This window comes from Choloepus didactylus, chromosome 2 (genome assembly GCF_015220235.1).
Source record: "Choloepus didactylus isolate mChoDid1 chromosome 2, mChoDid1.pri, whole genome shotgun sequence".
NCBI lineage: Eukaryota > Metazoa > Chordata > Mammalia > Pilosa > Megalonychidae > Choloepus > Choloepus didactylus.
Window position 1 is genome coordinate 4,204,461 of NC_051308.1, and position 21,383 is coordinate 4,225,843.

The 21,383-nt window shown below is 43.7% G+C and overlaps 1 protein-coding gene and 1 non-coding gene across 5 annotated transcripts in view; one reads left to right on the top strand and one right to left on the bottom strand.

Moving 5' to 3' along the window:
• Positions 1–20,157, top strand: part of ESR1 (estrogen receptor 1) — a 388,242-nt gene extending 368,085 nt beyond the window's left edge. For 3 of the 4 annotated variants that reach the window (XM_037819617.1, XM_037819633.1, XM_037819625.1), the window contains exons 8-9: positions 10,806–10,989; positions 16,299–20,157. In XM_037819617.1, the coding sequence (XP_037675545.1) occupies positions 10,806–10,989; positions 16,299–16,533 (419 nt within the window). In that variant the 3' untranslated portion in view covers positions 16,534–20,157. The remainder of the gene's footprint in view (positions 1–10,805; positions 10,990–16,298) is intronic. The other variant, XM_037819644.1, reaches the window with a different exon arrangement.
• LOC119528380 lies at positions 15,454–15,588 on the bottom strand. Its single transcript, XR_005215683.1, has one exon. It is a non-coding gene; the product is annotated as a small nucleolar RNA SNORA38 (small nucleolar RNA).
• Positions 20,158–21,383: the final 1,226 nt, after the last annotated feature.

The following is a 21,383-nucleotide window of genomic DNA, read 5'->3' on the forward strand; positions in this document are numbered from 1 at the left end:
CAGAGAAGTTTGACTTCTTCCAGTTGAGAGAGGAGGGTTTCCAATGAAATTTCACTTTTTTTTTTAAAGAAAAGGGTTTGATTGTCAAAATGGTTTGAAAACCACTTATCTTAGTTTGCGAGGCTTGCTGTAACAAAGTACCACAAAACAGGTGCCTTAAATCAACAGAAATTCACTTTCTCAAAAGGCTGGAGGCCAGAGGTCTGAAATCACGGTGCTGGGAGGGCCACGCTCCTCTGAACCTGGAGGGCTCTGGCGGTGGCTTCTGGACAGTCTGCAGCATAACTCAGCATCTGCTGTGTCACAGGGTTGTCTTCTCTGTCTGCCTGTTTCCAGTTCTCTCCTTCTTAGAAGATCACCAGTCTTGCTGGATTAAAGGCCACCCTAATCCAGTTCAGCTTCATCTTAATTAATATCTCCAAAGATCCTATTTCCAAATAAGACACATTCACGGGACTGGAGCTTAGGACTTGGACGTGTCTTTTTGGAGGGCACAATTCGGTACAAAACACAACTGAACTAGATGATCTGCAGGCCCCTTTCAAATCCATAATCCTGGAATTGTGTGCCTCTTTTTAAGGAGAAATGAGGTCAACCTGCCACACACTGTCCTGCGACCCTTTCTCAATACAGTTTTCATCAGCTGTAGTGCTCAGTTGTAATAATGGAGAAGAAATACTTGAAGAACAGGCACCATCGACACTGCACTTATAGTAATTTTTGACACTATTTATCATTTTCAAAATAAGCGGAGAGAACTATCAGCCATTTCAATTTTGTACCTAGGAAGAAAGGGTGAAAAATATATCTGAGGCTTTGTGGATCTGGAAATAAGCATGCAGATAAGAACCAAGAGGGAGCAACCTTCATTTATTAACCACTGGGATGGACATCCTCCGGTATTTATGCATTCTGTTCAGTTCAGGATGATGTGACCAGGTGCATTTTGGCCAATTATATATTGTTAGATTGTATACCCTGTTTTCTGGGTCACAGGCTAAGTCAGATGCGTGTTTAATGATGTTTACTAAACATTCATATTCACACTGACACTGTTCATTGATTTGGGGATCACATTATTTTATTTATATGTTGCTTATTCCACAGAAGTTTTGAAATGGCTTACCAAAAGCCATGCCATGCAAAAGGGGAACATCAATAGTTGACAAAATCTGAATGAAGGGAAAAGAACATGAAGAAAATAATAAATCCAGGAGTCAGATTAGCACACAGAGGTACATCTGTGCAGTTTCTGGGAGTGGGCCACAAATTTGGCTGTATGTTTCCTTTGGTTAGCCAAAGCAAAGAGGAAAACACATTCCGTTTTGAGATTCACAGGCTTTTAATAAAAATAAAATAAAATAAAATAGACCCGTTGTTCAACAGAAAGGCTCTCCTTCAGGCAAATTTCTACAAAGTCTGTTTCTCACCACCAGGATTTGGTAAGGATTGTGGGACTGAGAATTTAAAATGCTTTATTCTCAGCTAGCAGTAAATACCTGAAACTATCAAACTACAACCCAGAACCCTTGAATCTTGAAGACGATCATATAAAAATGTAGCTTATGAGGGGTGACAATGGGATTGGGAAAGCCATATGGACCACACTCCCCTTTGTCCAGTGTATGGATGGATGAGTAGAAAAACAGGGGGGGGGGGGGGGGCACACCCAGTGTTCTTTTTTACTTTAATTGTTCTTTTTCACTTTAACCTTTATTCTTATTATTTTTGTGTGTGTGGTAAGGAAAATGTTCAAAAATTAATTTTGGTGGTCAACACACAACTATATAATGGTACTGTGAACAACTGAATGTACGCTTTGTATGACTGCATGGTATGCGAACATATCTCAATAAAATTGAAAAAAATTGAAAAAACATGAATAAAGTGCTTTATTCTCTAGTGAGAAACTAGAGTGCAGATGTTTTGGGTTGCCGGTTAAGGGCAGATCCGTATGTTTCAATAACCAGCTGGGCAGAGGTTACAGCGAAAGGCCTCCTGTGAAAATTGTAGAATTGTAGACTGTGCACTGTATCTGATAGGATGAGCTCAAGCCTCTTACCAATGCACAGTCAGGGTCAAAGGCAAGGACTTGTCAAGGCTTTGGTGGGCAATAGAATTCATAAGGGGAGGCAGGAAGTATTTAAATGCCATTACATCTCATGGTGTACCTGCTCAGGAGTCTAACCTCCCACCTGTCTATTCTGGGTCACTTTCCACCCTAAGTGTCCAGTGCAGATGCCCAGGTGGGTTTGGGTTACTGCTGCTGTGTAATAAAGTAACCCAAAACTTAACAGCTTAAAGAAGGGTTTGGAGTCTTTCGGTCTTGAATTTGGATAGAGCACAGAAGGATGGCTTGTCTCTGCTCCACAGTGCCTGAGGACTGTGGAGGGTACTCATCAACTAGGAGTGATTTGATAGCAGGAATCATCCAGAGATGTATTTATTCTGGCCATTGATGCTGGTTGTTGGCTTAGATGTCAGATGAAGCTGTCAACTGGAATATCTTTATATGGCCTTTCCACGTAGCCTGGACTTCCTCATAACATGGTGGCTGGATGTCTTGCAAAGTGGTCAAGTGCTCCAAAATCAGGTGCCCCCATGGACAAAGCCGAGGCTGCATTGCCTTTTATGACATACATACCCTTAGTGGTCACACAGCATCACTTTTAGCCCATCCTGTCGGTTACAAGCAAGGCACAGGTCCACCCAGATTCAACAGAAGGGGCATAAATCCCACATCCCAACAAGAGGAGTGTCAGGTCATGCTGTAGAAAAGCATGTGGGATGGGAGATATCATTGTGGTTATCTTTGGAAAATACAATCTGCCACAATATGTGAGAGCCGCTTCCTGGTCAGTGTGGTTGCTCTAATATCTCCAAAAAGCCAGGCAAAGATTCATCTGGGCTATTTTGACCTTTCTGTTCTGGGAAAAATGAAATCCTAAAGCCCCGCTGAGACTAGGCTTGCTCACTGAGATGGTAGCTCTGCATAGACCTCATGAAAAACGAGGTTCTTATTTTCCATCAAGGATCCCTTCAGAATGTCTCCCTTCTGACCTCAGAAAGGTAATAATTCACTGTTTGAGGAATTAGATATTCAGAACCTGGCATCTCTTAATTATATATATATAAATAGAAATACAAAGCAAATACATATGTAAACATAAATGTATTTCTTAATATATTATAGATATAACTAATAAAAATAAGGCTCCCAAGCAAAATATAGACCCATCATGATTTTGTCCTAGTAGGTTTAAGGCAAGGATACTATTTATTATAGAAACACAAAAATTACAACCTGGGGTTTCCAGATATGATAGTGAGACACATGGCTGCCACTGATATTCTGAAACAATTTTTTAAGTGTGCCAATATAAGATTTCCTCTTAAGAAAACTGAACTAGTTGATCAGTTTCACCATCTGCAATCATCACTAAGAGATTTGTCCTCTGAGTCAGCTTGAATTTATTCACATACCAAGAATTTGCCTTCTGGAACATCAAATGGATTTCACTAAAAAATTATAACAAAATGACTAATGTCACTGAATCAGAAACATATGGTGTCATAGTCATCTGTGGGTATATAGTGATGCCAAATGAACCGGATGACCATGCTCCCATCTTGGGTTTGGGCAAGGACACTCATCTTCACTGTGATCATTCTAGCCTTGAGGCCGCTTAGAGGAGGGCTTAAATAGGCATGTGATCTTTCAGACACTAGTGTGATAGTAAACGTTTGCTCAGGGATTGGCTCATGGACAGGTTCTTCATCTTTCAGGTCAAACAATCCCACAACAGGAGAAGCTACATCAGGAGAAGGTTGGGCATTTCCCACCAATGGAGAAATATTTCCTATAGCAATGCTCTTGTTGTTCAATCCATAGAATAAGAAGTTCCAGCACAGCATAGAGCAATCTATTTGAAGTCCTTAGTAATATTAGGGACTGTGGCATTAAATTATAACAAATTAAGCAATCGGATGGCCTAGTCTTTCCCCTTGGTTCTTTGAACATACTGGTTGCTTCTTAAATATGTTAGGTTAGTATACAAAATGAATGGTTATCAAACAACACATAATAAGGCAGTTCCAGGATTTCAATCATGGTTTCTATAACAACGTGTGGCAACATTGGCATTTGAGAAGAGAAATAATTTCTAAGTAAACTATACAAACTAAGGTCTTATAAATGTGGGAAAGGGTAACAAAAAGACATATACAGAACACCCTTCTGACTTAATCCTTCTTTAAACAAATGTGTTCATTTACTTATTCAGTCAGTAAGTCATAAAATATGTACCATCTTGTATTAGAGTAGGATAAGTGCTCTAACAAGCAAGCTTCAAAATGTGTGTCCTAGTTTGCTAATGCTGCTGGGATGCAAAACACCAGAGATGGATTGGCTTTTATAAAAGGGGGTTTATTTGGTTACACAGTTACAGTCTTAAGGCCACAAAGTATCCAAGGTAACACATCAGCAATTGGGTACCTTCACTGGAGGATGGCTAATGGTGTCCGGAAAACCTCTGTTAGCTGGGAAGGCACGTGGCTGGTGTCTGCTCCAAAGTTCTGGTTTCAAAATGGCTTTCTCCCAGGACGTTCCTCTCTAGGCTGCAGTTCCTCAAAAATGTCACTCTTGGTTGCACTTGGGATATTTGTCCTCTCTCAGCTTCTCCGGAGCATGAGTCTGCTTTCAACGGCCATCTTCAAACTGTCTCTCATCTGCAGCTCCTGTGCTTTCTTCAAAGTGTCCCTCTTGGCTTGTAGCTCCTCTTCAAAATGTCACTCTCAGCTGCACTGAGTTCCCTCTGCCTGTCAGCTCATTTATATAGTTCCACTGACCAAGGCCCACCCTGAATGAGTGGGGCCACGCCTCCATGGAAATATCTAATCAGAGTTATCACCTACAGTTGGATGGGGCACATCTCCGTGGAATCACTCAAAGAATTCCAATCTAATCAGCACTAAAATGTCTGCCCCACAAGATTGCATCAAAGATAATGGCGTTTGGGGGACATAATGCATTCAAACTGGCACATTGTGCAATGGCTCAAACACATAGAAATTTATTTCTTGTTCACCTAATGGGTTTGTGCCTTGGCTCTCTTCCAGGCAGTCATTCAGGGACTGAGGCTCAGGAAGGCTTTGCCATCTTAAATGGGTGGTTTCCAAGGTCATCCTAAGGGTATCTCCATTCTACTCAGCCCAGCCAGAAGGGGAGCACTTAGTGGCAAGGGAAATGCATGAAGAGGGTGTCCCCTTAAAGTCATGTTAGTGTCATGATAAAGCACCTTTCATAGAACAAAAATATAGTCCATGTTTTTGAGATTGTAAATTTTCGTGGCCACACTATGAGCACCAAGTATTCAAGTGATTCTTAATCCTGGTTGTGCATTGGGTTGATCAATGGAGAAATGTCTTAAAAACACAGATATCAGGGGCTTCACCCTCAGATTCTAAGCCAGCAGGTTCGGATGGAACCTTAGCAGCTGAGTCTTTTAAAACTCCACCGGAGATCCTGAGCCATGTTGGAGAACCACTAACCTGGGAGAAAAATCACCTGGTATTTCCAATAAAACATCAGTCTAATTATATTTGTGCACATACCTTTGACTATCCTGAAATGAAATGTACAGATGATTTCAAAACTATCATATAAAGGAGAAATAATCTTAAATTAATTTAAAAGGAAGTGATATGTATTTTGACACAGATATCCATGCTTGACAATAGTAGAAAGCATAAAAAAGTAATGACATGCTTGCCTGTATTTATAATAGAAGTTTGGATACAAAATGATGACCAGAAGCCATTCTGCACAAGAAGTATAAGCATATGAAAAAGCAGAGGTAGAGATCGATGCTAAAAACTAACCAAAACTTATTTATATATGATAAGAGGGGAGCAATACACTAAATTGATTTATAAATAACATGACCAAAGTGAAAAAAATGAGGAAGTAGGATAATTTTACAATTGAGCTTTTGAGGATAATTTTACAATTGTGTATTGACAAAGTAATTCCCTTTGTTATAACATAGGATGAGGAAGTGCCAAAGTGTATATGTGTATAGAAACATAGATCTTTCTTAATATTCCACAGCATTCAAGACAAATATTTAGTTTCTAGAACTTAAATAGGCCTTGGCAGCCCTGTCCTTTGGATAAGCAATGGGGAAGAGATGATGGATTGAAAAGGAAACCCTAGTACATATAAGGGACTGTCAAGTTCTGTGTGGTGAACCTGTAGAGACAATGTCAGTGTGAGACAGAAGGACGAGAAGGGCCCCCAAATCATTTTATGGACTCTTCATGACATAGATTTCTTATTGTGCATCAAAAATTGTTCAAAAATCAATATTTTATTGATGTCTCCTAGTTTATGGGTTGATTCAAATTTTGTTTAGAAGAGTCTTGTGTCTTCTCTCTACACATTTGCAACCAGTTTTGTTGCTTTTATGGAACCTGGACAACTACCAAAATCATTTCAACTAAATGTGTGGTTGGAAAACTTATACAATACAATGAATTGACAGATAGCATAAGGTAACTAATTTATTTAATTACTTTGAGAAAAAGTATTCCCTTTAAGCTTCCCTCTCTATAACAAACTTATGTACTAGACTTTCTATGTGCATCCCTGTAAAAGTTTTCAAAACTTCTCTCTCAAAGTTTTTATTGGTAATAGGTATAGTCCAGTGGTACATTCAAGAGACCTAGTAATTATGTTTAAAAAAAATGAGAGCAACTAAAGAGGCAATGGTGGTTAAAGGCAATACCCAATCGTAGACTGGATCTAATAGTGGAAGAGAAAAGCCCAAAAGGACATTATTGGACATATAGAAAAAATTGGAATATAGACTAAAAGCTTTACATCAACGTTGAAGTTCTTAAACTTGCTTCTGCCATTTTGTCCTTCTGCCTTCTGCAAAGTGCACACACAAGACCTGGGGGCTCCACCTGCAAGGTGGAGAGGGAAAGGGAAGGAGGAAAGAGGTGGTGTCCAAACATCCAAACAGAGACCCAGAGCAGGAGAGCAGAGTCAAGAGATAGCAGAAGCAAGAGAGCCAGAGAGAGATGGGATCAAGACTCTTGCATATGGGTGTGTCCATGAGCTTGTGCTGTCTGTCCTTTTCCACTACCAGATTTCCCAAAGATGGTTCCCAAATGTCTCAATGTTGGCTGCAATATTCACAATATGTAGAAGCATGGATTTGCCAACAATGCTTCAAGACGGGATAATGCCATCCAGATTGTTTTTTTCCATCTTTGGGATTTGGAGCAGCCTCCAGAGTTGCCAAAGCCTGCCTGGTTGCAAGACTGTTTCTGAAGGCCCTCACTGTCTGACCCCTGGCTCTGTGCCACTGGGGACAGTGGTGCCACCGTGGACCAGGGTGGCAGAGACCACCTGGGATGTGGAAATGACCGGCATCCCTGTTTTGCTCTTGCTCATTAACAGCGGTTGCCAGAGCACCTGAAGCATCCTGCAAGTTTGGATTTCTGTCATTTTCTCTCCATCAGTCCCTTAGGGCACAGTAACAAAGACGGACCGCATTTTACCAGAAAAGCCAAAAAGGATGATGACTGATGTTGTCAATTATTGGCATTTCAACAGGCCTTGATTTTATTTCTGAGTGTATCTGCATGGCTGGGAAGCATCTGCTGACCAGGATGAGCTGATAAGCTGTATTGAAGCCAAAACAGGACTAGAAAAACAGGCTTGTTTGGAGACTGGTTTGCATCCAGTGTTCAGAAGATTCTTTCTCCACAGGCAAGACCTGGTCTCAAAACATTAGCACTTGAAAGAAAATAAGGCTTGAAGTCCCCATTGCATAGCATCAAGCATGCATGTAGTAGATTCTCAATAAATTGCTTGCCCGAAGGAGTCCAAGCATGTGGATGAGTTAGGGGGTGGGGGGTGGGGATGAAGGATGAGCAACCCAAGAAAAAATTTCACTCCCTTACCCCGGAGTCTGAGTGTCCAGTCTTTGATCTCCACTGAAAAGAGCACTGAGCAAATGTCAGCCCCTGGGGTTTCTGAGACTCCCGTACTGTGTGCTTCAGTACTCTGCAAGTAAGGAGGGACAGCAAGTGCTGGGCAAGTGTCACCTTCCCTGGTGTGAACATCAGATCTGTCTCTTCCTAGATTCTGTGCTTCCCTAGAACAAGAAAGGCATCATGGGTGAATGAGGCCAGAGTAACAATGTGGTAACAAAAAAGGAAATTAGTAGGGAACCCAGCATTCAGGTTGGACTAACCCAACTCTGTGGCCTGGGCAGGCTCCCAGGGTCTCCAGCCAGATGCAAAGCCCCTGGATATCTGAGGATAGAAGGTGTGTGATGCCAGAGAGGATGGGAGAGGCAGGGCCCAGGGGAGTTCAAAGGAGCCACCCCTAGCCACCAGCCTACCAGGGCACACCTTCCCTGCCATTGCTACTTCCAGGCCAATCCCCACAGCTCCTGACATCCCTTTCTGACAGATGCGTCCTCTTTCTTTGTCTACAGCCTACCTGGAACCTAAGTGAATCAATCCTGCTCTTTCTTTCTTATCCCACTGCCCACCTGGGGCTTATTCATTCTGTGCTTGATTTGTGTTGGATAGAAGCACCTTTGGGTACCCAAAGCTACACAATTCCATTCAAGTGACTATAAACCAAGATCCTGACCATCTTGGCCATGCTGTTGTTGTTTTGTCTGTTTGTTTTAAACCTCAGCCATTTTCCATCTGGGCAGTTACAACTCTGTTTACTATGAATTCCTCTCCATGGGTATTTTCCCCCTTCCCAGCCACCAGTCTGTGGCATATGAGTGGAAACTTGTTCCCCACAGTACAAGTACAAAGTCGAGGATGGATAAACTTGGGAATTTCTAACTTGACAATGCTCCTGAGGACAGGGAAAGGGGAGAAGAAATACAATATTCAGTGGGCCGAATAAAGGCAAGACCAAAAATGTTGCTAAATACACATAAATCTGGAGAAAAAGTCTGTCATCTGCTCACTCTAAGGCAGAGGAATTAAGCAGGATGGAGTTTATTTCTGCAGTGTTCACTCAATAAAAAATCCATCCAGTGGTCCCAAGACACAACTAATCCACCCTGTCTTCCTCCTTCTCTAGATGCTTCTCACCTTTTTTATCACTTGCCTTCCTCTGGTCCTTGGGTGGAACCTACAAGTTATTCTAATAGTTAGGATTCTTTCCATTGCAAGTGACAGAAACCCAGCTCACACTACAAGCAAAAAGGGAATTGACTAGTTCATATGTTAGGAAGGACTCTATGCAAGCTCAGAGGTTGAGTGAAAAAATTCAAGTGCCACCAGGACCTCTTGGGCATTGGAACTAACTATTTTGTGCTGCCAGACCTTTCTTCACCTCTCATTCCTCCTCACCTCTTTCTCCCTACTTCAACCTCCCTTTCCCTCCTTCTCTCTCCCTCTCCCTCTTTCTCCTTCTCTCTCCCTTTTCCTCTTCTTCCCTTTCTCTTTCTCCTTCTCTCCCACTTCCCCTTCTCCTCTTTCTTTTCCTCTGACCATTTCTCCCTCTTTCCCCCTCTCCCTCTCCTTCTCTTCCCCTTTTCTCTTTCCTCCTCCCCTTTTCTCTCTCTTCTGTCCTCACTCCTTCTCTCTCTCTCCCTTTCTCTCCTTCTTTCTCCCCCTTTCTCCTTCTCCCTCCCTCTCTCTTTCTCTCATTTTCTTTCTCTTACACCCTCTCCCTCCCTTTCTTTCCTTCCCTCTTTTTCCCTCTCACTCTCTCCTCTTTCTTTCTCACTCCCTTTCCCTCCCTCTCCTCTCTCTCCTTTTCTCTTTCCCTCAGTCTCCAGTCTCCTTCTCTCCAACCCCCACTCCCCATACCCCTTAACTATCACCTCTGCTTGTTGCCACTTGGCTCCTCTCTGCAGTCAGGAGCTCCGTGTGCTGGAAAGTGGCAGTTAACAACCCCATATTTGCATGCTCCTTGCTTAGCAACCCAAGAGGAAAGAACTTCTCTCTCACAACCTCCATATAGAGCCCCAGAGAAAGACTGGTTGGCTAGCTTGGGACTCATCCTGTCCACGATTGCCTGAGCGTTGGTCCTGGGTCTACCTAAGGACCAGGGGGTAGGAGCCATCCCTAGAAGAATAGCAAGAAGGAAAAATGTCCAGCAGGGAAAAAGTATAGTCCCCGTGGTTCTCTAGACCTGCCCTCATCATGAACATTCGAGCTGGGGCTGAAGAGTGCTCAGACCCCAAACCTGACCTGAAAATTAAAAGCCAACTAAATCCCACCCCGAAGAATGGCCTTCTGATCACAGCAAATCACTCACCACCCTCTCCAGCAGTCTCACCAGGAGGTTGACTGCGTCTCCTGGAATGTCTCCATTATAATGACCAGACCTCAAGTCAGCAGATTGGGTTCCTTACCAGCCCTGCTACTCACCGTCTGAGTTATCCTAGCAAGTTCCTAAATCTCTCTGCACTTCTGTTTCTTGACGTGAAAAAGGAATAGCAATGCTGCCTTGCGGGGTTGGGGTTGTGTCTGTCAAATGGGACAGTTCACGCTGGTACTTCCTGTCAGAGAAGGGGCAGCTCATGTTCTAGGGAGGATCTCAAGGTCATGGTCTCTACTATGGGAATCTTGACTAAAAATCCCGGAAATCTGCTGTGCTCCCTGCTGTGTCTCTGCTTTAGGAGCTTGGATACCTATTTTGGTTTCCAAGGTGCCCTGACCATCCCTAATGCTGTGTGGGAGGAGGGCCCTGGTTCACGATTGCCCCAATCTACTCCAAGTCTCCCAGACATCATTCTCTCTCCCTCCACACTCAGGAGTGTACACCTTTCTGTCCAGCACCCTGAAGTCTCTGGAGGAGAAGGACCACATCCACCGAGTCCTGGACAAGATCACCGATACCTTGATCCATCTGATGGCCAAAGCTGGCCTCAACCTGCAGCAGCAGCACCGGCGCCTGGCTCAGCTCCTCCTCATCCTCTCCCACATCAGGCACATGAGGTGAGACCCCCTCAGGGTGGAAAAGGGGTGGCGGGTGCAGGGGGAAAGGGGGTTGTGCCTGGCTGTCCATGGTGCCCCATCCTTCTGCAAGCGCAGCGCCTTCTAAAGGCACTGGCCCATGCACACAGCCACTCCTGTGTCATCCTTTCCCCTTGGAAATCCTAAAGGAGACACTTTAGGAAATCCTAAGGGCCAACCGCTTCCTGAGGAGTCAACATGGACCACCCCCACCCTCCCAAACCCCTTCTGTCACCCCCCCCACCTTCACCCTCATCCATGTCACCATCCTTCCCTACTGGGTTTCAACACCAGCCACCTTCAATCTCCATCCTGTCTAATCCTTTCCCCACAGTGTAGCCAGAGTGGTTTTGGATAAAAGTATAAGTCCCTTTATCTTGCTTATGCTACTCTTCAGCCTCTATGGAGGATCTAGCCCCTACTTAGATTTCCAGGACTTCCTCATCATCTAGCTCTAGCCATAATAAACTGTTTGATGGGTCACCTGGAGAGGGCTGTACTTCAGGTTGCAGACTGGCTACCTGGCTCTGCTCCCTGAGCTGGGCTCCCGCACATCTCTGGAGCCAGCTGATGGAGGTTGGCACAGCTGGGCAATTTTCAAGCCGCAGGACTGCCCAGTGTCTAGATGACTCTGTTCCACATGTCTTTTATCCTCCTCCTGTCCAGCTGGGACATATTCTCACAACGATGACAGAGGCACAAGAGAGCAAGCCCATTTGAGCAAGTGCATTTTAATCCTCTGGTTAAGTCACACGCACTAACATTCCATTGGTCAAGCAAGTCACGTGGCGAAACCCAAAGCCAAGGATCGTGGGTGCGTGGCAGGGGTGGTGGATGTTTCCAGACAATAATCTGCCAGAACTTAGATGTCAGTCTTCTTTGCAGGAAGCATCTCCTGAACCCCGAAGACCTAGTTGGACTTACTTCCTGTTCTTCTCTGTTGTTATCTCCTGTTTTATTATCCGTCGCCTGCTAGCCTGTAAACTCTGCAAGGCGCTCCCCACCATCTGTCCTGCCTAATCTCTGTACCCACCACCGCCTAGTATGTGACAAGTCCTCAATGTGTGTTTTCTACAGGAGCCAAGGAGGGGCTCCCACAGAGGAAACAGAGCCTTCCTGTGGTGAAAGGGGAAAGTGGCCCCAGTTCTAATCTAAATTGTCATGCAGTTTGGCTGCAGCAGCTGAGCAGATACCATTCCCTTGAGCAAAACTCAGGTCATGCAGGGAATTGATGAGCAGAGCAGTGGATTATTTATTTCAGACCCCAGAAGAGCCCCAACAGTGAGGCCAAGTGGTGGCAGCTGAGGGACAGGTGCCCATGGGGGACAAAGTCTATGTGATCTTGGGTTTACACCAGGTCCCTAGGAATGGAAAGAGGTCCCTCTCCTTGCAGCCATGAGGAAGGGCCAAGGAGGGGCTGGAAAGGATTGGATGAAATCATTTTCTGAGGCCTTTAAACCTTAAGATGCTATGATTCAACCGGCAAGAAGTTTGTCCCATCCAAGTCCCTTTCTAGAGACAACCTTGCAAAGTTGTCAGCTTCTTGAAAAAATGGATGTACCTTTTTCCTCATATCCCCCCAGAGCCACCTATGAAGTCTTACGTAGAGTAAGCATTCACAGTGTTATTATCGAGTGAATCAGTGGACCAAGGACTCCTGAGATTTTTCCCTGCCCTAGGAATTTAAACTTCCTGAGCAATGCTTTCACTCTGTAAAGTTTGGGGTAAAGTGATTGCAATGCCTGTTCCCAAGAGACTCTGTGAAACAGAAGCTTCCCATCTGTCAGGGCCAAGAGGTCAGTGGCACACATTTCCAGTCCATTCCCGTCTGTTTCTTTCTATGACTATCACAGAGAGGGAAGCCAGGTAGGGGTCAGAACACCACATCCTCTGCCAAATTTCCTGGCTCCAAGAGTGACCTTGCCTTGAAGAAAACTTCTGAGCTTTTACTCTGAGTTAGGAAGTTCAGTGATGTTATAGAAACCATGCATTATAGCTGGGTGTTTTTTTAAATGCAATTTTATTGAGGTATATTCACATAACATACAATCATTCAATGTGTACGGTCAGTTGTTCACAGTATCATCATATAGTTGCGATTTGTCACCACGGTCAATTTTTGAGCATTTTCATTACTTCAAAAAACAAAATAAAAACTAAAATCAAAAAGAACATCCAAAACATCCTATTTCCCTTCTCCTCCCATTGTTCATTTACTTCTTTTATTGAGATATATACACACATACAGTCATCCACAGTGTACAATCAATTAGTCACAGCACCATCATACATTTGTTAGTTCATCACCAGAATCAATTGTTGAACCTTTTCCTTACTCCAAAATAAAAATAAAAGCAAAAAAGAACACCTAAATCTTTCCATCCCCTCCATTCCACCCTATTCTTCCTAATTTTTGTCCCCATTTTCCCACTCATCTTTCCATACACTGGATAAAGGGAGTGTTAGCCACAAGGTTTTCACAATCACACAGTCACACTGTGCAAACTACATAGTTATACAATCGTCTTCAAGAATCAAGGCTACTGTGTTGCAGTTTGACAGCTTCAGGTATTTCCCTCTAGCCATTCCAACACACTAAAAACTAAAAGGTGATATCTATATAGCACATAAGAATACCCTCCACAGTGACCTCTCGACTCCAGCTGAAATCTCTCAGCCACTGGAACTTCATTTTGTTTCATCTCTCTTCCCCCTTTTGGTCAAGAAGATCCTCTCAATCCCACAGTGCTGGGTCCAGGCTCATTTCCAGGAGTCATTTTCCATGTTGTCAGGGGGATTCACACCCCTGGATGTCATGTCCCATGTAGCGGGGAAGTGGACTTAGAAAAGAGGGGGCCGCATCTGAGCAACAAAGAGGCTCTCTGGGGGGGACTTGTAGGCACAATTATAATAGGCTTAGCCTCTCCCTTGCAGCAACCAGCCCCATAAGGGAAAGCCACCGGATCGAGGTCTCAGCCCACTAAATGGGCAGTTCTCAATGTTTGTGGGAAAATCAGCAACAGCCCAGGTGGGGAAGTCCAACATTTCCGCATTTCTCCCCAGTTCCTAAGGGGGCCCTGCAAATACACCTTTACTGTCTGCCCATATCACTCTTGGATGTATTGGGATTTCACCCCAGCCTGTACAAACTCACCAAATCCCATTCACAGCTCCATGCACCCATGGTGTTCAAACAAACTGATCATATAAGTTAAATTATCTAGTGTGCTACAGAAAATATAGATCCTGCACCAAATAAACATCTCTTCCCTTGGTCTTGCATAAAAGTTGTAGTTTTGAAACCAGATGGGTGTTTTTATATGTTGGTAGGAATTGCTGAATTTTTAGGTCCATGAACTGCTTGTCAGCAATAGCAAGGCTAATTAGTTAATACCAGCTATAATCAGACCTAATGCAGCCCTTGCTGATTTTACTGGTGACTGATGGCTGAGGACAGAGGCAAGGAGAGAGTTCAGAGTCTCTGTTGGAATTGTGTGAAAAGCTGTAGAGACTTTGCTATTCCGTTGACAGCCTTGAGTGTTCTCTCTCTCTCACTCATACACACACACATGCACAATAAAATATTTTGGTGCCTCCTTACTGCCAATCTAAATCACAGAACTCTGTTTTGTTAAGCTTGGCCCCAGCCATATGCTGCTACTCAGAGAATTTCCAGATTTCATTTGACTGTCAATGTGATTCATTAGATTGTACCAGAAAGACAGGGGCAGATCCAGAGGGCATTTAATTTTAAGGGAATTTTAAATTAAAAACAACAAAATACAAAATACACTTAAAAATGTGATTTCAGTGTTTGCATTGGAGGGCCTAGAGGCTTTGATGCTGTGTTTTAATGGCACTTTTCCAACTTGTGCTGACTTTTCCCCTACTAAAAATGTAAATATTTCTAGGACATTCTCTTGGGCCTGCCTACTCATAATTCATATTCCCTTTAAAAGAAATTTCAAGCTAGAGATCAGTTCTTCTTTTACTAATTTCCTGGTGGGGTGGTGGGGGTGGAGCAGCATCAAGGCCAGTGGAGGAAGACAGAGAAGCAGAGTGGTAAAAAGTGAGATGCTTCTGCCCATAACCACTTAAGCCATTCATCACATACTTTCTGTGCATTTCCCAAGTTCTGGACCCTGTTCTAGGCTGAAGTAGAGAGCAGAATGCATGGGTCTCTGCTCCTTGGGGAGCTTGCTTTGTGTGTTTTGGGGGCATGTTTGTGTGTGTGTTTGTGTCTTTGGGAGGGAATAATGAACATAAATAAATAAATACCTGGAAGAATTTCAGGTAGTGATAAATGCTGCAAGGAAGTTAGAGGGTGCTGGGGCTGCTATAATGGGGCAGTGGAAAGGGCTTTCCAAGGAGGTGGGCTTTGACATCTGGGGACATGAGCAAATGTGAGAGGAGGGTTCTTTCTTTCTTTTTTTGCTCTTTTCTTTTCAAAGTGGGAAGGGTGATATTGAGCCTGCAGGGAGCAAGCTGGCTCCAGTCTTCTCAAAGTCCACATCATTTTACCTCCAATTCTTACATGTTCAAGGACAGGAAAACACAGACACACACACCTCTCTAGGAGGGTTACCTTATAAATTTTAATAGTGAAAACTTGAAAATCCTAACAGAGATATCAAGAGGATGGGTTCTGAGACTGGCAAGCCTGTTGAAATCTCAGCTATGCCTCAACAAGCTCTAGGACTTTGGGCAAGTTGGGTCATTTCTTTAAGGAACAATAGCACAAAATGCAGTATGGCCAAAGAGTGTGGCTTGGGGGAGAGAGGGAGGATGAGGTCTGAGCGGTGGCAGCCAGATCATTTGGACCTGGTAGAGCCTGGAAGGAAGGTTAGACTTTCTTCTGAGTGAAATGGGAAGCCACTGGAAGGTCTGAACCAAGTGAGTGTCCTGAGCTGATTGGTACAATTAAAATCTCCTTCCTACTTGCCCACATATCTCATTTCTGTTCTCTTTTTAGACCTAATAGCGACAGAGGGGAATGGGATCTCTTTTGGGGCAGCAGAAGGAAATCTCCTGGCTGGCAGAAGGGTGTGCTTGTGAGACTATGGCTATTCCTGTTGGAGGTGGGGAATGAAAACCACAGAGATGAGTCCCAGACTAGAAGTGACGGGGTCTCGGAAGGCCTCTCATCCTTCCTTGGCAGCCATCAGAAAAGGAGGAAAGATTGCCAAGAAAGTCTCTTTGGAGTTTTCCCAGCTTCCCCTTTCTGGAGTGTCAGCCATGCCAGCACTTGGGCTGGGTCTAAAGGAGTCCTTTCTGTGTCTTCCAACCCACAGTAACAAGGGCATGGAGCATCTGTACAGCATGAAGTGCAAGAATGTTGTGCCCCTCTATGACCTGCTGCTGGAGATGCTGGACGCCCACCGCCTGCACACCCCAGCCAACCGTGGGGGCACCCCCATGGAGGAGACGAATCAGAACCAGCTGGCCACTACCAGCTCTACTTCAGCGCATTCCTTGCAAATGTGTTACATCACTGGGGAAGCGGAGGGATTCCCCAGCACAATCTGAGAGCTCCCGGGTACCCTCAAATTTCCAAGAATCCCTGCAGCCTTCTCCCCACTTCATGCATCACCCTAGCAAAATTCTACCCCCTACTCACACTCCAGCATGCACCCACAGCCAGCGGCTTTCTGACACAAGTGGCCGTTCATTTGCTCGCTCAGTTCTTCATGGCATGCCTTCTGTCGAGAACAGCCAAAGTAATTCCAGGGCTGACTGCTTTGTTCCAGCTCTCTTTGCCCCTTTGCCACATTAAAGCATGAGGATTCCTGTGGCCCTTTAAAGGGCCCGTCCAGTTAAGCCACGTGTTTGAGACCGTGGCCTGGAAAGCACTTTTTAACAGCTCTAAAGAATAAGCCACAGGAAAGAATCCAAAATGGCTCCTTTAATTGTTGACTTGGAGAGACCTGGGTCAAGGGTTCATGAGGACATCTTCTTGTATTCCTATAGTAATGTATCATCCTTTCAGTATAATATCTTAAAGCTTCTGCTCTGTTGCATGGCTGCCACAGAAAATTCAGTGGCCGTCCATTCATTTCCCCTGTAGGAATACAAGACACATACAGGGATGTTAAGGTCCCCTTGCTGTCAAGACTGAAGCAACCTAATCCTCCACACCTTTGGGCTTACTGAAAGCTCTGCCACTGGCTTTAGAGAGTACTATTTGCAGGCCACGGAGGGTGGTTACTTGGGGCTTCCCGTGGCTCAAAGGAAAATACCAAGTTGACCCCAGCTAAGTCCCCCTCATGCATTTCAGTCTCCGTAGATGAGGGATGAACTCATGCATTTTGTTTTTGTTTCTAAAGAAAGCCCTGGACTTGCAGTAAAGTTGGTGGCAGGGCCTGTTCTGGTGTGCTGTCGCCCTGTCAGCAGAGGGTACTCTACTTGGCACTTCTCGTCCGTAACTGGCATAGCGGGGGAATTAGCCACAGAGAGCGCCCAACCTATGTCCGAGGGCAACTTAAATGAACGGGCACTTTGGGGACACTTTCAGCCCCGGGGCACTGGGCTAACCAGTCAGTGGGCATGATTAGTGCAGCTATTAAAGAACAAGGAAGACAGTGGGGCAGAAAGCAGATACAACAATGAGGCTCAGGTCAGTCCTGCTCCAAAGGGCTGTGCTGGGGTCTGGAAGATGATGGCGTCTTCTTCAACACTGGAGTTTCTTGCATTCCTGCGGCCATCCCAGCATGTTCTGGGAGGGACAGGAGCTCTCACCCTCAGGCTGCCTGGGTTGCAACCCTTGGTTGGTTAGAACTTATCCCAAAGTCGGAGTTTGCCCTTGTAAGAAAATATCCCCCCATTCACCCCCCATCCCAGCTCATTCCATCAAGCTCCATAAGACAAAAGAATGAGATCAGAATTGGGCCACAGGAATCCTTTGACTTTAAGGCTAAAAGAGACAGGCTCACCCAGCCACAACAGAGCAGCCACCCCCCAGCCTGTGCTTTTCTAGAGCAAAAAAATGGGTTCTTTTACTCAACTATAAAGAAAGTTTGGTTTTCCCCAGTGGGTGACCTCATTGTCTATAATTCAAATCCCCTTTGAGAGGTGATGTGTTCCCCTAACAACCCAGCAGAGCTGCTAGGGCTTTCCTTGGTTTGCCTCGTTCAAACAGTGGATTTCATTCATTTCCAATTGCCCAGTAAGCGATCACCAAAGAACTGGGAAACTGGGAGAGCCAAAAAAAAACATTTTTTTTTCATATATGTGCATCTGAATTTGGGGACAGTTTTATGTATCTGCATCAAGAATATGTTTAGAACATAATTCTTTTCTTGTTGTTTTTGTTGAAGAAGCACCTTATATAGTATAATATATATTTTTTTGAAATTGCATTGCTCGTTTATCAGACAATTGAATGTAGTAATTCTGTTCTGGATTTAATTTGACTGGGTTAACATGCAGAACCAACAAAAGAATTGAGTTTTGTTTTTTGTTTTTTTGTATACTTTTCAAGCTACCTTGTCACGTATGCAGCCATTGATGTCTAAGGCCTGGTGATTATTCATTTAAATGAAGATCACATTTCATATCAACTTTTATATCCACAGTAGACTAAATAGCACTAATCCAGATGCCTATTGTTGGATATTGAATGATAGACAATCTTATGTAGCAGAGATTATGCCTGAAAAGGAAAATTATTCAGGGCAGCTAATTTTGCTTTAACCAAAATATCAGTAGTAATATTTTTGGACAGTAGCTAATGGGTCAGTGGGTTCTTTTTAATGTTTATACTTAGATTTTCTTTTAAAAAAATAAAAACAAGTTAAAAAAAAAACTCTAGGACTATAGATGATGTAATACCAGCTAAATCCAAACAAATAGTACAGTGGGGGGGGATTTACATTATTCACCTAATGTGCTTGTACTCGTGTTAAAGATACTACTACATTTGAAATGGGCAGAGAACATTAGAAGGCTGGGATGTTAGCCCAGGAGTCTTAAATAATTTTAGAAATCTCTTTTTATTCTTCTCTGAAGTGCCACTAATGGGCAGCTGGCGCTTTGCAGCTGACGTTGCCATTGGATATAGGGCAAACGCTGGAGGACTTTTGCTTGTGTTTTTCTTCCCACTCTGGCGCAATTAAAAGTTTGAAAGACATGTTCCACTTGGGGGTTGGGGTAAGGTGGGGAAGTGGGTTCAGGGAGTTGGAGAATGGGAAATACAGTAACAAGAACATTGGAAGTATTTTGAGGCAGATCGATACTGGTGCCTGGGATTTGCAGCAGGGTGCAGTGCTCTGCTCCTACCCTGTAAATCACAAATCATGTGTTCCATCTGACAGCCATTTCTAAAATGGTGGGAACGGTGCCAGCAGTAAAGTCCAAGGGAAAGCCAGCTGGTCACTGTTTCTTTCAAGCATTGCCTAGCTCTCGGCTTGCCATAATGATTTTGTCAAAGAGACTAGGTCCTCCAAAGAGAAGATCCAATACAGGTGGTAAAATCCAGCCCCTAAAGAAGTGCAGCCTTTGATCAGACTTCTCTAATAATTCTGCAAATATGGCTATCCAGGCCCTTTGAGGGCTGAACAAATAAGAGACTTACTGATCATTTACTTTTAATCCCACTGATGTGTTCTCCCATTGAAACCTTACACAAATGATCACCGATCTGGGCCATTGGTTTAAGGTATCCCTAAATGAATCCAGTTCCAAATCCCTTCGTCTTCATCCTTCCCAACTCCGAGGTGGACTGGGAATACTGTGAATGTTTGCTAGGACTGGAGACACGTGTAATACTCACTGCAAATCTGCGTAGGGAAACTAGTTATTTGGAAAGGAAAAATAGAGGCCTCCTAGCTTATAAGGCAACCATGAGTCTCTTGGAGGCAAGCCTTGGGAGGTTGAGACAGATTTCAGGGTACACTTCCTAGGTTAACACCCTGAAAACTTACTCTCAGCTGGAGCAAAATGAAATTAACTGTGGTCCCAAACAGCCATTTCTTCATTGGTGTGATAATTCTGTGTTTCTAACTGCATTTCCTTTCCATCTGAATTCAAGTGTGGCCTCTTTATAAGTCATTTACAATTATTTTCTAAGTAATTGCTGCCTCTATTACGGCACTTCAATTTTGCACTGTCTTTAAGAGATTCAAGAAAAAATTTCTATTCTTTTTTTTTTTTTTTTTTGCATCCAAATGTGCCTGAACTTTTTAAATATGTAAATGCTGCCATGTTCCAAATCCATCTTCAATGTGCTTGTGCAGAGCTGTGCACCCTGGAAACAAATACAGTCCCATGGTCAGGTGCCTGAGACACAGACCCCTTTGCCTTCACAGAGAGGTCATTGGTTATAGAGACTTGAATTAATAAATGACATTATGCCAGTTTATGTTCTCTCACAGCTCATAAACAATGCTTTTTGCGCACTACATATTCTTCAGTGTAGGCTCTTGTTTTATGGGAAAAGGCTCAAATGCAAATTGTATTTGATGGATTAACATGCCCTTTTGCTGTTGCATACTATTATGGATGTGATTCTGTTTGGTCGCGGCTTTGCTTTGTTTAATGAAACACACTTATAAACCTCTTTTGCACCTTTAAAAAGAATCCGGTGGGATGCTTAAGCACCTGTAAACAATTTTCTCAACCTATTTGATGTTCAAATAAAGAATTAAACTGAAGACAGCAGATTTGTTTTTTGTGAGCTCCATTTTGCTAATGGTTCATCCTGACGTCTTAAAAGCAAAGTAATTAAATGTATCTGTAGAACACATTGAATTCTGATGATCAATTTGCATGCCAGGCTCCCTTCCACTTTAATTCCTAACCCTTCCCCACTACATACATTAGAAAGTGTGTGTGCCTGGGAGGCAGGTAAACCTGGCCTCAACTCTCAGCTCCACCAAATATTGGTTTTATGATCACTAGCAACTTCTTTGATTTTTCAAAGCCTCAGGGTCTTAGTTGCCTAGCTGCTATGACAGATAGCACACAGTGGGTTGGCATCAGCAGTGGGGATTTATTGGCTCGGGTTTTGGAGGCCAAAAACATTGCTTCTTCTAGGGGCCGACAGCATTCTGGCTGGACAGAAAACTTGGGTTCCCTAGCTCTACCAGCACATAACAATGTCCTCTCCTTTTTCTTCCAGTTCCATTGGTTTCTGGCTTCTCCATGTGGCTTTCTCGTCATAAAGCCTCCAGTTAATAGGATTAAGTCTCAAACTCATTCATCTGAGCTGCACTTTACTTAAAAATAACATCTTCAAAAGGCCTTATTTACAACCACCCACAGACATGATTTATGATTAAGAATTTTTTTTTTTCATGGCTGTGGATTCAACCTACCTACTCAGTCTTCTCATCAACAAAATGGTGCTAATAACACCTAACTCACAGGGTGGTTGTGATGGT